A 16,612-nucleotide genomic window follows, 5' to 3' on the forward strand; every position below is an offset into this window, starting at 1 on the left:
TTAAAAATCATCCATAAAAAGATAGTTCTCTATTTAAATATTTATGCTATTGCTTTCACAGCCTCTTATGTCAGATTATGAAAGCCATGGTGTATGATTTGGAGCAAGGTTTAAAGAAATAGGAACAATCAAAATATACCTTTTTTTTTTCTAAACTTCAGCAGCTTTCAAATGTTTCTTAATCTACTCATGACTTTTGTTAATCTGGTTCACCCACCTTTACTTTGGATACTTTGGCTGTCAGAAAGCCTCAAGCTTCATTCTCACCAGGTCTGGTTGTGGGCTGTGTTTGCCACATTAACAGTTCACATTGGTGGCTCACACATGGCTTTAAAAACATGTGTGGTAACATAGCAGCAGGTTTGGTTATTTGGGGTATTGCATTTTGAGCAATTTGGATATTATCTCTGATAATAGTTCTAAATGTAAGCATTTTATACATTGTTATTATTAATTTTAATAGATATTTATTATTATTTATGTTATTTATTTATATGTTATTTATATATTATTATTAATATAATATTTAATATTTTTAAATAATTAAATAATATTAATTAAATAATTTATTGAATTAATAAATTAAATTAATTAATTATAAATTAATATAATTAATTATAATTATATATATAATATATAATATATAATATATATTATATATTATATAATATAAATATAATATATAATTACAATTAATTATAATTAATTAATAATAATTAATTAATTAATCAATAATATATTTATATTATATAAATTATTATTATAATATAATAATAATTATTATTATTAATATAATATTATATATTATTTATATGTTATTTATATGTTATTTATTTATATATTTATTTATATATCATTTATATGTTATAACATATTTATATGTTATTATTAATTTTAATAGTCTAGAAGATAGCAAAATTTGGCTGTAAAAATGAAATAGACTTCAGGCAAGTAATAATTATAATAAAATCTGAAATGTCAGCCCCCTTCTTGTATTTGAGGTGGTTAATTCTCAAACCATAGAATGTATTATCACAATACTAACAGGAATGGGATGAGCACATAAACTAACTTTTGGTACAAAAAATTCTGGTGGATACTTTATAGCATTGGTTTTTCAACATTGTGCTGTAGCAGAATCGCCTGATATGCTTAATGAAAGTGCAGATTCTTGGGACCCACCCCCTGAAAAGTCATATTTGGTAGGTCTTGGGTAAGATCTGAGAATTCACATTTTCAGCAAGCCCTCAAAGGTGACTTATATTTGCACTACAGTTTGAGAGCCACTGTTTTATATTTGGATACGCTTTTCACTTAGGCACTGAACAGTGAAAATGGTTTAAATAATGTTGACTGAATGTGTAGCTGAAACTTCGAACATGTAACTGGCTCAAAATAAGCTTCCTCATTAATTAGTGCATTTCCTGTCATATGTAGCATTCAAGTAAGATAGGTTGGTTGCCCGGCAGAGATTTGTAGAGGAGAGTTCTACTTTCAGTGGGAGCTCGATTAGGGCGATCTCTAGAATACATCTGAGGGTTCTACTTGATTAAGAATGTAAGTATTAACTTGCCCTTAATATCTTGGTTCTGCTTTCTGTATCATTTGATTGGACAAGCTTCTGTCTCCTACTCACCAGGACTCAGCCCTTCCTGATTATTTCTGTATCTGTCTGGGTCTATCTTTTTTCTCCTTATGACTCTTTCTGTCTCCGAAATTTTATCTGCCTCGGTCTCTGTCTTGCTAAATGTTTTATTATTTTCAGGGAAAGCCTGAAGCAGCCTTACCTTCCAATCCTTCTTTCTCCTTCAAGATCAGAAAGAAAAAAAAAAAAAACAGAGAAAAGCTAGAATAGCTTTCACATGAATGCAGCCATTTCAGGGATGCAAGTGACTTAGTGAATACAGATCTCCATGGCAGTGAGAAGACACTTAGGTAATCATAGGTGTAGTGTTTCTCCTCAATCTTACTCCCACTTTGGTTGAAACAATCAAATGGTTGTGGTGGAACTCCAGCCATACAAGAACTCATGTGCAATTGCATCATCCCACAGGCGCTCAATCTGTTCAGAGGGTTAGTGTACATCTGCCAGCACTGGCTCAGGGAGAGGAATTAGAGGCAAGATTATTTAGTCGCTCTGGCTCCTTATCAGGAAGAAGCCTGGAGTTCAGCCTAGGTGTTTATCCCAACGTGATCACACCCTGAAACGTATGAGTCCTGACTCCCTCTTCCTATTAACTCTTATTGGACCTACTTTTAGGCCTTTTCTTCACTGCCCGGATGCTCAGAGACATCACTTACCCATGACTTATGAGGGCTTGGTTCTTCCCTTTCATTAAGGATAATGTCCTCTACATCTCTTCTTTCTAAAGTGAAGGTACCCTCCTTTTTGTAGGAGACGAGTTCAGAGCAGCTATAGGAGCTCATGACAGCTCTTTTCAGTGAACTGGGGACATGAGGGAATTGCATTCAAATCTTTGAAAACAAATCTGAGAAAGATAATTATAAGCAGAAGAAAAGCATCACAGCCTCACTCGAATTCTCATTACCCCCTCTGGGTGGCACCTAAGTCCCCCACCCCAGATAGGAGGTAATAGGTATCTAAGGTAGGTCTATTCAGAGGTCACCACATGTTCTGTGTGTTTGTGCTTTTTAATATAGTAGAGAAATAATTTTCCCCCAGGCCGTGTGCTTCCTGTTGTTGCTTGTGTGTTGACTTTCAGAACATAGTGTACCATAGATGCTAATTCAAAGTCCATTAAAACTGAATACATTACATAGTAATACCTGCATTTCTAGATCATTTTGCACATTTTTAGTAACAGGATATTGGAACTGCTGGAACCACAGCAGTTGTTGGGACCACTTAGGGAGAGATGACGTCTTTCCAACAGCCTGACTCTAAAATTACTACCTTGAATATAAGCATGATAAGTGTTTGAAAGACCTTTTTTTTTCCTTGCCTCATTCAAGGAAAAAAATTTGAAATAAATGTCCAAATTTACATATTGTTGAGGATTTTAAGTGACACAAAAAGCAGCCCAACCTTAAATGAGTAAAATCCTTCTTAATGAAGTTGGAAGAGCCTTAACATCGACATCACAAGGTATCTGAGTGAACCCAGACTGTTTAGTTAACAGTTAAGGCCAAGAGAGAAAACACTTGTTTTCACTGTTCTCTGCATTCGTCAGAACTTGCATGTTGTACTTTATAAATTTGTATTTATGTCAGGCTGCAGAGTCATGGAGTTCAAATTCCAGATGAGGCACTTAGTTGTGTGCCCTTGAGCAGATAACTTAACCTCTCTGATATTCAGTTTATTCTTAAGGATTTTATTGATGAGCATGGGTTGCCAATGACAGAAACCAGCTATCATTAAAAAGAAAGAAAGAAAGAAAGAAAAAATTGATTAGAAGGATATCAAGAATGTAAGAGACTCAAAGGCAGGTCTAGAGAACTAGATGACCTATGATGGGGTTCCATCCTGATAAACCCATTGTAAATTGAAAATATCTGTAAGTCAAAAATGCATTTAATACACTTAACCTAGGGAACATCGTAGCTTAGTCTATCTTATTTTAAACATGCTCAGAACATTTATATTAGCCTACAGCTGGGCAAAATCATCTAACACAAATCCTGTTTTGTACTAGAGTGTTGACTGTCTCTTATAATTTATGGAATACTGTATTGAAAGTGAAAAACAGAACGGTTGTAAGTGTATCTATTGTTTACCTTGTGATCGCCTGGCTGAGTCAGAGCTGGGACTGGCTTCTTTCACTTAGCAGAATGTTTTCCAGGTTCAGCCATGTCGTAACATGTAGTTGGTTCCATTTGATTGCCGAATAATATTCCATTGTATGGATATACCACATTTTATTTCCCCTTTCATCAGCTGTTAAACATTTGGGGCCCATCAGTTTTGAAGCACCAAGCCTTCCTCTCTTAAGCTGTCTCTCTGGTGGCCCTAGATCAGGGATCACAGACTCAAATGTCTCTCAGCTAGGTGTGAGAAAAACAGGAAGTGGTGAGGACCACGGCAAACGAGAGAACGTGTGCCCATCTAGAAGGGGCAGCCCCTATGGAGTCACTGCCAAGTGGCCATCCAGGCCTGGTATTGTTAGCTCTTCAGATTGTTCCAGAGAAGCCAGAATCTAGATTTTTATGTGAAAATTGTCTAATTTTTAAATGTTGGTCAATTGAAACCAACACTATGGGGGAGAGAGAGAATACAATTCTGGTCGAGACTAAATGCTGCAGGTGATCCCTGAGTGATGCAGAGACATGTCTCATCTTTGGGAGCCTATGAAGGGTTAGCTAGAGTGTAACTTCTGCACTCTCCTTGGGCAACACAGAAAGGCTGTTCATCACTTTAGAGAAAAGAAGGACCCGGGTCTAAAGTCAACACGCTGGGTTGGGTAGGGGTGGAATTCCTCTCATTCTTTGGCTCAAGAGCATGCTAGAGTAGAAAACACAAAACTCCAGCAAATGTCTACATTGAATTCGTGCTGAATTGTCCTGCAAATTATACTTGTAGCCTGTTTCAGGATGCGCGACCTTGATTCTTACTACAACTTCAACCGTGGTTGAGAACTGCTGATTCTGTACAAGATGTGCTCTGACGAAAAAAAAAAAGTGCCCTCAATTCATGGTGACAGATTTGTGGAAACGAAAAGAAAAACAGAGGTCGGTCTCCTTATGTAGAATGACACCATAGTATTTTATAAGTTGGGGAGTGGAAAATACTGAGGCTTATGACAACAGCGAGTGTTTATTGAGTAAATAACCACTGTGCTTGCCACTGTGCACTTTCCATTTTGTTTTGCGTGTAACCTTGAAAACAGTGGGTATTTTTAAAGGGAAAGAAGTTCGTTGAAGCTAGTGTTGGTGTAGGGCTTGGTATTTGCACAAAGGTTTTCAATTCATTAATTTGAACCTGTGAGGCTAAGCATTTTTACCTAACTCTCTTTTGTAGATGATGTCATTGAGGCATAGAGGCAAATGACTTTATTAAGATCATTCAGGGAATTCCCTGGCAGTCCAGTGATTAGGACTCCTCGCTGTCACTGCCGAGGGCCTGGGTTCCATTCCTAGTCGGGGAACTAAGATGCCCACAAGCTATGCGGCCAAAAAAAACAACAAAAAAAGATCATCCAGCCAAGGAGCCTAGGACTTAAATACATATCATTTGATTCCAAATCCTTCCTCTTTTCCACAGATACACAGCTGCCCTTTTAATACGTTCCACTTTTGGTTTATCTAAGTAATAGGTATAGACATCTTTAGACTTAATACAGTATTTTATGTATTTTATTTCATACTTACATTTAAAATATAACATGTAATTTCTGTTTCATATTTGTTATATTTCTTAATACGGTGTCTGAGTTTCTTTGGATATTACCCACTCAGAAAACAATAAAAGGAAACAGTGATTTTCAAGTGTTTTAGTATTTTCACATTCTTTGTGTTGTCAACACTAAATTTATTAATAAATAATTGGGAGCAGGTGTGCACCTTAATTCTTAAGACATTACACTTAAAGAAGTATGATAATGAGAACAACAGATATGGGACACATTGTTACCGAATTGGTTGGACGGACCCCCACTTGGGCCCTGGCCCTGGCCAGAACCCCCTGTCTCTGTGGGGAAGGTTCTTTGTCTGTTGGGATTCCACAGCCAATAACAAAACCGACGCTGAGACAGAAACAGCACAAGCTTTATTCGGAGGCCAGAGAATGGGGAATCGGGAACTTAGTTTGCAAATCACCTTCTCACCAGACTTGGGCTGGGATACCTCTGATATAGAGGGGAGGGGTTAGGGGGAGGGAATTCATTACTTCTCCGAGAACAGGCGTGTAGTTTGCTCAGAACTGGGGCAACATCCCTTTTCAGTCCTAATATGGGTTCCTCTGGTTGTTGTCATGGCAATTGTCAACTGTCATGGTATTGGTGGGTGTGTCATTTAGCATGCTAACATATTACAATGAGCGTATAATGAGGTTCAGGGTCTCCTGAAGGTCAGGTCTTCTGCCATCTTGGATTTGGCTGGTTCTAACCAGTTCTGGTGGGTTCTTGTTTTTCTTTTCTGGTGGTTTCCTATAAGATAAGGATAACACTTCTCCACAGCTGCAGCTTATGTTCCCTCAAGGAAGGGGGTGGGTTAGAGCTGGAAGCTAACAGCCATGAAAACAACTTCATTAACTTAATCAACCTCAGCCATCTCCTTTCCTCCCCCTCTCTCCAACTTCTGTCCCTTCCCTTTTGTCTTCTTTTCCTTTTTTCTTTAATTAATTAATTAAATTTTTGGCTGTGTTGGGTCTTCGTTGCTGCCCATGGGCTTTCTCTAGCTGTGGCGAGTGGGGGCTTCTCTTCATTGCGGTGCGCAGGCTTCTCATTGCGGTGGCTTCTCTTGTTGTGGAGCACGGGCTCTAGGTGCATGGGCTTCAGTAGTTGCAACACGTGGGCTCAGTAGTTGTGGCTCACAGGCTCTCGAGCACAGGCTCAGTAGTTGTGGCACATGGGCTCAGTTGCTCTGCAGCATGTGGGATCTTCCCGGGCCAGGGATCATGTCTCCTGCATTGGCAGGTGGATTCTTAACCGCTGTGCCATCAGAGAAGTCCCTCTTTTTATTTTCTTATTTTCCCAATCAATGAAGAAATAATTTATAAGGAGCCAGAAATCCTTCAGGCTCAATCCTAATTGTGCTTTTTTTGCTTAATACATTATTCATTCAGTTCATTCAACAATGAATATGTATTGATTATTTTATTCATCTCCTATTGCTGCTGTAACAAATTAACAAACTTGGTAACTTAAAAAAACGCAAATTTATTATCTTATAGTTCTGGAGTAAAAGGTCTAAAATAAAGGTATCAGTAGGTCTGCATTCCTTCTGTAGGTTCTGAGGGGAGAATCCCTTTCCTTGCCTTTTTCAACTTCTAGAGGCCACCTGCATCCCTCAGCTCCTAGCCCCTTCCTCATATCAGTCTTGCTTCTGTGGTCACATCTCCTAATTCTGCCTTTGACTTTTTTTTTATTTTATTTTTTTTGCGGTATGCGGGCCTCACTGTTGTGGCCTCTCCCGTTGCGGAGCACAGGCTCTGGACGTGCAGGCTCAGCGCCCATGGCTCACGGGCCCAGCCGCTCCGCGGCATGTGGGATCCTCCCGGACTGGGGCACGAACCTGTGTCCCGTGCATCAGCAGGCAGACTCTCAACCACTGTGCCACCAGGGAAGCCCCTCTGCCTTTGACTTTTTGTCTCCTTCTTATAAGTACCCTTGTGATTACATTGGGCCCACCTGGATAATCCCTATGTTAAAATCAGCTGATTAGCAGTCCAGTTCCATTTGCAACCTTAATTCCTTGTCACCATGTCAACTAATATATTCACAGGTTCTGGGGATTAGGACACGGAACTCTTTGGGGGTTGGGGGTATCATTCAGCTCACCACCAGTGCCTACTATATGCCAAGCACCTTATAGATTTATATTCCGTTTGATTCTGTTTTGCTGATTGGAAGTACTTATCACCGACAGCTGGAGATCTGTCCATTTTTCTATTTGAGAGATATAAACAAATCATTCCTGTCCAGTGTGCACTGTTCAGACACACAACAGATATACCATCTGTTAATCTGTGTCAGCTAAATGGAAAGTACCCAGCATCTGATGCCACCACCAACCTCAAGAGAAGCCCCTCCGTTTGAGGCAGTAGCTGTGATCAGTATTATGTTCAGTATGACACATCCAAAGTGGCCGCTCATTACTGAATAACGCTTTTTAAATTTTTTTATTGTAATTATCTGTCCTATCATAGGTAAAGTAATACTCACTTAGTTTAAAAGCTGACCTTTGTTGGCCTTATCCATTTTCGTAAGGATGGGAAATAGGGAAATGGGTGAAATTTATCATCTCAATTGGGACACCATGGCAGGTGAAAGGAGAAACTATTAATAATCATGCAGGAATAATAGGTATAAAAGAAGACTGTTTGGGGAACATGAGGACATAGAATCTCGCTGTAAAGTGAGTCCAAATGAATAGTAACAGCCACAAACACTGTGATTATGAAAAAGTATTGAGTACCCCATAGGTTCAGAGCACTGGAGTAGAAGCTTTACATCCTTGACCTCATTTAATTCTTACAACAATCTTAGAAGGTAGATATTATGATTATTAATCACCCCTATTTTAGAGGTGAGGGAACTGAAGCTCAGGAATTTAAATACCTAGCTTAAGCTAGTAAGTTGCTGAGTTAGGATTTAAACCCAAGTTGGTAAAACGCTAAACCAAATGCTTTTTCTATTATACCGCCTTCCAGGAAAAGTATAGTTTCTTGGAAATTGTTAAATTGCAGTTGCTGGCTGGGTACAGTTGGGTACCAATGTAGGAGGTTACCTGTTAAAGATACACAATGTCTTTATTCTAGGTCTGTGAAAAACCAGGAGCTCTAAGATGCTTTTTTTTTCTTTCAATGTGCATAGTTTTTTTTTTTATTTTTATTGGAGTCTAGTTGATTTAGAATGTTGTGTTAGTTTCTGCTGTACAGCAAAGTGAATCAGTTATACATATACATATATCAACTCTTTTTTTAGATTCTTTCCCCCGTATAGGTCATTACAGAGTACTGAGTAGAGTTCTCTGTGCCATACAGTAGGCCCTTTTCCTTAGATTCCACATGTAAGCGATATCTCATGATACTTGTCTTCCTCTGTCTGACTTACTTCACTCAGTAGGAGAATCTCTAGGTCCTTCCATGTTGCTGCTGATGGAAGCGGGGAGTCCTAACCACTGGACCGCTAGGGAATTCAAGAGATGCTTTTTCTTTGTCCTTCCTTTAGGTCTGTCAGTTCGTCGTCTCTGTAAATGGGCTTAACGTACTGCACGTTGACTACCGGACGGTGAGCAACCTGATTCTGACGGGCCCACGGACGATTGTGATGGAGGTCATGGAGGAGTTAGAGTGCTGAGAGGGTAGCCCTCCCAGCCCATCCCGTGGCCTGCGGAGGATCAAAGGCAGAACAACACAAAGCTCTGCAATGACAAGACTTCTGTATACCTGGATGGTTTTGGACATACAGATCTTTTCTCCGTACATACACATCTTAATTTGAGTTTCACACACTGTTTCCCTGTTGAATGTGGAAGAACCGGGTAATACATCTTTTTTAAAAAAAACAACAAAAGAACGACTTACGTCAGTGTAGAAAAAGTTTGAGAAACAGAATTTTTTTTTACATAGTAGCATTGCCTTACTCAATTTCCATTTGCAGTTCTCATCCATTGCTTTATATCTTAGTTTGCAGAAAGTTGTTGAAATGCTTCTCTTGCCAAAACAGCGATGTGCTAAAATCCCCTTCACAGGAGTCAATAAAGTAGTTTTTACAGACTTTAAGTTGTACCGTCAACAAATGAGCATGGAACTGTTTATTAGAGGATCTAGATTTCACCAAATTTCAAATTAAAACGACATCCAAAGGAATAGTACTTGTTAATTAGCATTTTGAAGGTTCTAAATCATTCAGTGCTTAAAAGGCATCAAATTTTTGACTGAATTCCTGCCTTTAGTATCAACTTTTCACTTAACATGTGTTTTCAGTTATGGCGTTGGTCAAAAACCAAAAACCTTATAATGGTATGGGTGGGGTAGATAGGGAGATAACTACTTAAAACTGTGTGCTCTGTTTTCTCTTTCTGAGCCTACATCATTTTGTTCTATCAGTCAGCAAGAGCAGCTTTCTAGAAATAATCCTGAATATGTTGAATGTCGAAACAGACAAGTTTGTATATACACACGTAATTCAAAATCACGCCTCTGGCAAGATTTCACTTTGAAGTTGTCCCTTTTTAAGTGAAATATTCTAGAACTTGGCCCATATATGAAAAAACTTGAAACTAAATTGCCTTATTGGCCTGAATTTCCACTAGCTTTCTAGTGTGACATATTCTAAGGACATGACATGTTGCTTATTTGGCAAGGTTATTTTTCACCAAAAGCAACTTCTTGTGTTGTAACTCTTCAGCTCACTTGTATATATGCGTGTTTCTTTTTTTGGTCTCAAAGAGAATGCATTTTGGGGCTTGGTGTATAGAGGAAGCTCCTCAACGTGCCAAATTAGGGAATCAGGGAATGCTCAATTCCTCTTATTTTCATATAATACATTCTGAACGACAAGGTTACTTTCTTATCATGTAGTAACAAAATATGAATGTTGTACCTTGGCCATTTTTGGGTGATAGGTTATCATAATGTAATGGTACTGGTGGAATGGACATACCGTGTTAAAGATACCACATATATATGTTTCTGGTAGTCCAACTTTTCTGGTCTGTAGCTTTAGTCAGAGAATAGGACTTCGAAGTAATATAGGATGGCTAATATTAATACTGTTGATCTACATTTGAGAAATATTATCGTCTCCGTGTGTATGTGCGTTTAAACTATGTGCCAGGCTGTGTGCTCTGGCACTTTACATACGTGCTCTCTTTTAATACTCATCACAACCCAGCAGGGTTGGTATTATGCCCCCATTTTTCAGACTTGAAAACTAAGCCTGAGCAAGTTTTAAAATGGTCTCAAGTTCACACAGTTGCGAGAACTACTAAGTGACAGAGCCTGGATTCAAACACAAGTTTATCTAATGCTAAAGCCCATGTTACTCCCTCTCCTACATTCCCCAGCCTTTCCGCGTTTAGGGACCTTCCATTGAGGGCTTATCCTGTACCCAGTGCTGTGCTAAAACTATACATTGCCTATCCTTACTGACCTGTGAGGTCAGTGTTGTCGTCATCTCCATTTTACAACTTAGGAAATGGACTCATAAAAAGGTTAGTCATATACCCAAGGCCACACAGCTAGTAAGTGGGAAGCCTTACCATTAGGCTTTAAAAAAATGTATAACATCTTTAAAAGATAAGTCCTAGGGCTTCCCTGGTGGCGCAGTGGTTGAGAGTCCGCCTGCCGATGCAGGGGACACGGGTTTGTGCCCTGGTCCGGGAAGGTCCCACATGCCGTGGAGCGGCTGGGCCCGTGAGCCATGGCCGCTCTGGAGCCTGTGCTCTGCAGCGGGAGAGACCACAACAGTGAGAGGCCTGCGTACCGCAAAAAAAAAAAAAAAAAAAAAAGATAAGTCCTAAATGCCTCCTGTCTGCATGTATTCATTAACTGATAAAAGAAGGAGGAATGCCTTTTGGGTGTGGCATCTTCTTGCTGCTACCCGTCCTTTTTATGCATGTCCCAATGCCCATTGTCTTGGACCTTGGCATAATACCACTTCCCTTCAGCCAGTCTAAGCACCAGAGAGGCATCTGCCTTTATTGACTTCACACAGCCTCCTGCCTGTGAAATTTCTTTGATTCAGAGAGTGGCATTGATATCTTTGCTCAAATGAACACTAAGGTGAAGGAAGGAGGGAAGGAGGGCGGGAAGGAAGGAAGGAAGAAGGAAGAAGGAAGGATGGATGAAGGGAGGGAGGGAGGGAAAGAGGGAGGGAAGGAGGGAGGGAGGGAGGGAAGGAAGAAGGAAGGATGGATGAAGGGAGGGAGGGAGGGAAGGAGGGAGGGAGGGAAGGAAGAAGGAAGGAAGGAAGAAGGCAGGAAGGAAGGAGGGAGGGAGGGAGGGAAGGAAGAAGGAAGGAAGAAGGAAGGGAGGGAGCGAAAGAGGGAGGGAGGGAAAGAGGGAGGGAGGGAGGAAGAAGGAAGGAAGGGAGGATGGAAGGAAGTGAGGGAGGGAAGGAGGGAGGGAGGAAGGGAATAAAAGCAGGAAGGGAGGATGGAACTGATTCCTCCTTTGACTCCCATCACCCTTAAAGTGCAAATGCCAGAGAGTTCTATTTAAGGCCAAGAGAGCTTCACCTTAGCTATAGTCCCAGCCCACCCCTGGCATCCTCACCCTGTAGTTAAAGTGAAAGCTCCAGTCCCAAAAGGGCCCCGGTCTAGCTCCCTGCAGCCTTCGCCCGTGCAGTTTCTCCTCCCTAGAATATTATTCTTTCTCCTTCTTTGCCTGGAAAAATCTGTCTTATTACTTCTGCTTAGATATTCTTAGCTAGTACCTCTGAGAAATCTTTGCCAGCAATCTAGTTCTGGGATTGATGCCCTTCTCAAAATTCCCATGGACCCCTATACACCACCCTCTTGTGATGAGAGCACTGATGACATTTCCTTTGAAATTGTCCCATTACACGTCTGTCTCCCTGACTACACTCTAAGCATCTGCAGAACAGGAACTGTGTCTTGCTGCCCAGGTAGTCCCTTCACAGTTCCTAACACAGAGCAGTATGTCCGCTATCCATTGCTGTCTAGCGAATCAACCCAAAGCACACCTTATAACACTACTTATTTGCTCGTGATCCTGTGGGTTGGCCTTTTGGGCAAAGCTCACCTAGGATGACCAGCCACAGCTTGATGTGGTACGCGTTGGGTTCAAGCAAACATCTGTGGTCAGGGAGCGTGTCGATTGCGGGGCTGGCTGATTGTGGATGGCTTTGTGCATATATCGCGCTGTTGGCTGGGGTGCCTCAGTTCCCTTCATGTGGCCTTTCCCCATAGCTAGCCCAGGCTTTCTCGTTAGGCCTCATGAGATCAAAGAGGGGGAGCATGGACACTGCAAGACCTTTTGTGGACTTGCTTGGAAGTCACACAGCGTCACCTCCACAGCATTTTGTTGGCCAAAGCAAGTCACAGAGCTAGCCCAGAATCAAGAGGCTGGGAAACAGACTTCCTTTTGATGGGAGGAGCTGCAAAGAATCTGGCCATTTTTAAACCCACTGAGACTAGGTACTCACTATTTTTTTGAATAAAGGACCAAAAACTTACCTAGTTACTGAAAGGCTTCAGCTATCCAGATGTAAATTACTGACCAACTACTGCGTAGAAGTACAACAGTTGTGAGTAAAGCCCCACGCCTAATGAAAACTAGAGTCAGAAAAATCCTGAAATAATAGTGCTGCATGGAGCCACGGAGAGCATGGTTTCTATTCTTTGCATTTTGCTGAGGTGTGGAGTGGTCAGGTGGCGTGCCCATACTCATGAGGCTTGTTGGGGCCAGAGCCTGGGCCCAACACCAGCCTCCCGCCCTCCAATCCTATGTCCTTATATAGCCTCCTGCAGTGGAGGGTGATGCCGTGAAAACAGGCCTCTGGCTTTGGGTTATTCATAAAATGCAGCTGTGCCATGTACCTGTGCAGGTGAAGGATACATACTTTAATTAACTCAGGCCTTGAGTTGTTAAATCCTATCATTAAAAAATAAATATTTTATGTGATATTTTGACAGTTGAACGGCTTTAAAATTTAGAAACTCCATTCCTAAATGTAACACGAAGAATGATTCTAAAGTAACAGTAAGCAGTATTTCTAAGAGCTTTTATTTCCTATGTGTGTGTGTGTCTGTGTGTATTGGTGTATTGTGTGTGAGAGTTCACTCATGGAGACTCCCTGGAATGGCTTACTTTGTTCCTAGAGAAAACACTTTTGGGTTTTCAGGTGTTTGTGTAATGTGTCTGTGTTTTTGTGATAGAGACAGAAATCATTTTTCGTTAATTCTTTAGCATAGGATTTGAAAGCCATGTTGGTTAATTCTGCTGTAGAGAGAAAAATGCAGCTGCCTTTTGGGTTGGTTCTGTTATCTGATGTTTTCTTATTAATATATGATAAATAATTGTATAAATTGATACATTTCTAGTTGAGAAATGGTGGGTAACATGAAGAAGATATCCATGTTTGAGTAGATTAGATACTGTCAGCTTCACACTACCTTATAAAAGGTGAATGCATTGGAGTGGTAGCAGTTAATAATTTAAAAATCATTGCTTTCGGGCCAGAATTGAGTCTCACGTTTCCGAATACTCATTACTTTCAAATATGTCGTGAAAATAATCTGCTTTTAAGATCTACTTGAATGATGTTGACTATTCTCTCCCATTGAATATTAATCCTGTTTCATTTTGGTTATACATGATCAGAATAATTCTAGAACATTTCAGTTTTGCAAATTGGTTGGAGTCTATTGGTGTCATTGACCATGGTTTTACTCATTTAAGGCAGAATTTCAGGTGTAATATGTTTGTCCTCAGTTCAATACCAAAAGGACAGATCTGCAGTGTACCAAAAGGAAGTTCATCATCAAAGTTAGCATATGGTATTGTCAAATGCATTAATATATGTACTTAATATATATGTTTATTTTAAAATTAGGTTGAAATTTATTTTCTCCATTTCTTAAAAATTATAGCAAAATACTTAAAATTATAATATGAAAATAGACACTATAGCATGAAATAAATGTTAAATTTTTAAAACAATGACTTTAGGGTTCCAGCTTTTTCTGTCTTTTAGAACAAATTAGCCATTTTTTTATCCTAAGAAAGGGTTGCATTGTAAAGCTGATCTACTACTAACCTATCAGAGAAAACACATGGGGCTCATATCTAATTCTCTAATGTAGCCAAAAGTGCCATTTGTAAAACTACTTAATGATGGATGTTTTCTGAAGCTCTTTTGCCTGGAAAAAAAAAAAGTGCATTAAAAAGCTTTTTCTGTAGTGTATTTGATTTGGAATCATTTCCTCACTACACAGTTACTGATGTGTGTTATGGAATAGTCTATATGGAAATATGCTATGTCGTTGTTTACTATTTTGAGAGAATGCTATTTTTTTGCTTTTTGGTTTTTTTTTCAACTAATTAGGAAATCAGTTACACAATTCAGTATGTGTAGGGTAGAAGTATGGAGATGAGTGGTTATTCAGACTACGTGCAATATTAACCAAAAGGACTTTACATTTTTCTCTCATTTATTCACTTGCTCTTTCATTCATTCAAGAAACCTCACTGAGGACCTGTGTTTTGCTGGACAGTATATATAGGCCCTGGAAGTATAAAACTGAGTAGACTGGACCCTGGATTCAGCTCATCCTTCAAGAGTCACCTCTAGGCCTGTCTCCTAGAAGACTTCTCTCCATGGAGAGGTGGGAATATGAAATCCTGGGTTGATACGGGTGTTTTAAAATCACAAACCACCATCCAACCCCAGGACCAGAACACTGACAACAACTTATATTTAAACTGTTGTCTCCTTCCCAATCCTGTCCCCCACTTTCCCTTACCCAAGGAAAGCACAATGGCAAATGTTGAGTTTACCATTCATTCTCTTGTTCTTTTTTTTTTTTTTTTTTTTTGGCTGTGCAGCAGTGAAAGCGCTGAGTCTTAACCACTGGACTGCCAGGGAGTTCCCCACTGTTCTTTTTGTTCTTAATCATTGTTTAGGTTTTTTAAAAAACGAACTTTATTAAAAGAACATCAAGTTTTATATAAACTTCTGGGACTTGCTTGTTTTCATTCAAGATTATATTACTAAGATTCTTCTAGATTTTATATGTAGTTATAATTAATTCACTTTTTACAGCTTCATAAATTTCCAGAGCACAAATTTTGTCTGTTTTCTTGACAATGGGCATTTGGGTTGTTTCCATTGTTGTTGTTGTCATAAGTAGGATTACTATGAACATTCTGATATCATCTCCTGGGTACAAGTGTAGGAGTTTCTCTTTGGTATCCACAAGAATTTCTGAGTCATAGGAAACGTGAATACTGACTCTACAAGATCACATGTAACTAGTTTGCAAAGTGGTTGAACCAATGTAGTTGCCCATCTGAAATATAAAAGTGATATATGTTGATCAGTATCTTATCCAACACCTATATTCTGAAACTTCTTAATTTTTGTCAAATGTTTATTAGGTCAATGATATTGAGAATTCTCATTTGCTGCAAAGTTCATAAAGTTTAAAGCACAAAAAATGTAAGAAGTCGTTTGTGATCCTAACTTAGTACATCAATGTCTTCTTTACGCACAGGATGTCTTTGAAACTTTTTACCCTACAACAACTCTATGATTTTGATGAGACAAGGATTACTGGAAGCCATGTAACATCTTCAAAAACACCCAACAAAGAATTTATTAAGCACCTACTATGGGCCTGTAACTAAATCTTTCCCAAACAGCAGTAAATAAGAAAGGTCCCAGTCCTTACGAAGTTTATATATTCTTGGGGGACTAAAAGAAGTTCTGCACCCAGTTCCATTGTGGGGGGTTCCTCCAGCACCATCAAGCGATGCTCCAACACCAACAAGGTGTCCTATAATTCAACCTAATTCTGACACTATCTACCCGGATACAGCATTAGATTCAACAGTTTAAGGGTTCAGACCTACAAGACTGCCCCTCCCCTTCACTTCAGCTGCCAATTGCAAGCCCAAGTTATCACCTGTGCTTCTGATTGAATGGATCAGAGGTTCTCATGACCCTTTCCTTGTGTTTGACTAATTTGCTAGAGCGGCACACAGAAAGCAGAGAAATGTTTTACTTATTAGATTACTGCTTTATTGTAAAAGGATATAACTCAGAAATGGTCAGATGGAAGAGCTGAACAGGGAATGGTAAGGGGAAAGGGCATGAAGCTTCCATGTCCTCTCAGAACATGCCACTCTCCCATGCCACTCTCTCCATGTGTTCAACAACCCCAAAGCTTTCCCAACCCCAATCTTTTTATTTATTTTATTTCATTTATTATTTTAATTTTTGAATTTTATTTATTTTTTAACACACAG

At 39.5% G+C, this 16,612-nt stretch overlaps 1 protein-coding gene across 3 annotated transcripts in view; it reads left to right on the plus strand.

Annotated features, from left to right (window-relative positions):
* Positions 1-16,612, plus strand: part of DEPTOR (DEP domain containing MTOR interacting protein) — a 170,225-nt gene that overhangs the window by 131,360 nt on the left and 22,253 nt on the right. For 2 of the 3 annotated variants that reach the window (XM_082858487.1, XM_082858489.1), the window contains one exon: positions 8,847-11,411. The exons of the other annotated variant lie outside the window; for it this stretch is intronic. In XM_082858487.1, coding sequence (XP_082714613.1) covers positions 8,847-8,975 — 129 coding nt within the window. In that variant the 3' untranslated portion in view covers positions 8,976-11,411. Of the gene's footprint in view, positions 1-8,846; positions 11,412-16,612 lie in introns of those variants that run through there. 3 annotated transcript variants of the gene reach the window in all.

The sequence above is a fragment of the Leucopleurus acutus genome, assembly GCF_964270905.1.
Source record: "Leucopleurus acutus genome assembly, chromosome: 17".
Taxonomy (NCBI): domain Eukaryota; kingdom Metazoa; phylum Chordata; class Mammalia; order Artiodactyla; family Delphinidae; genus Leucopleurus; species Leucopleurus acutus.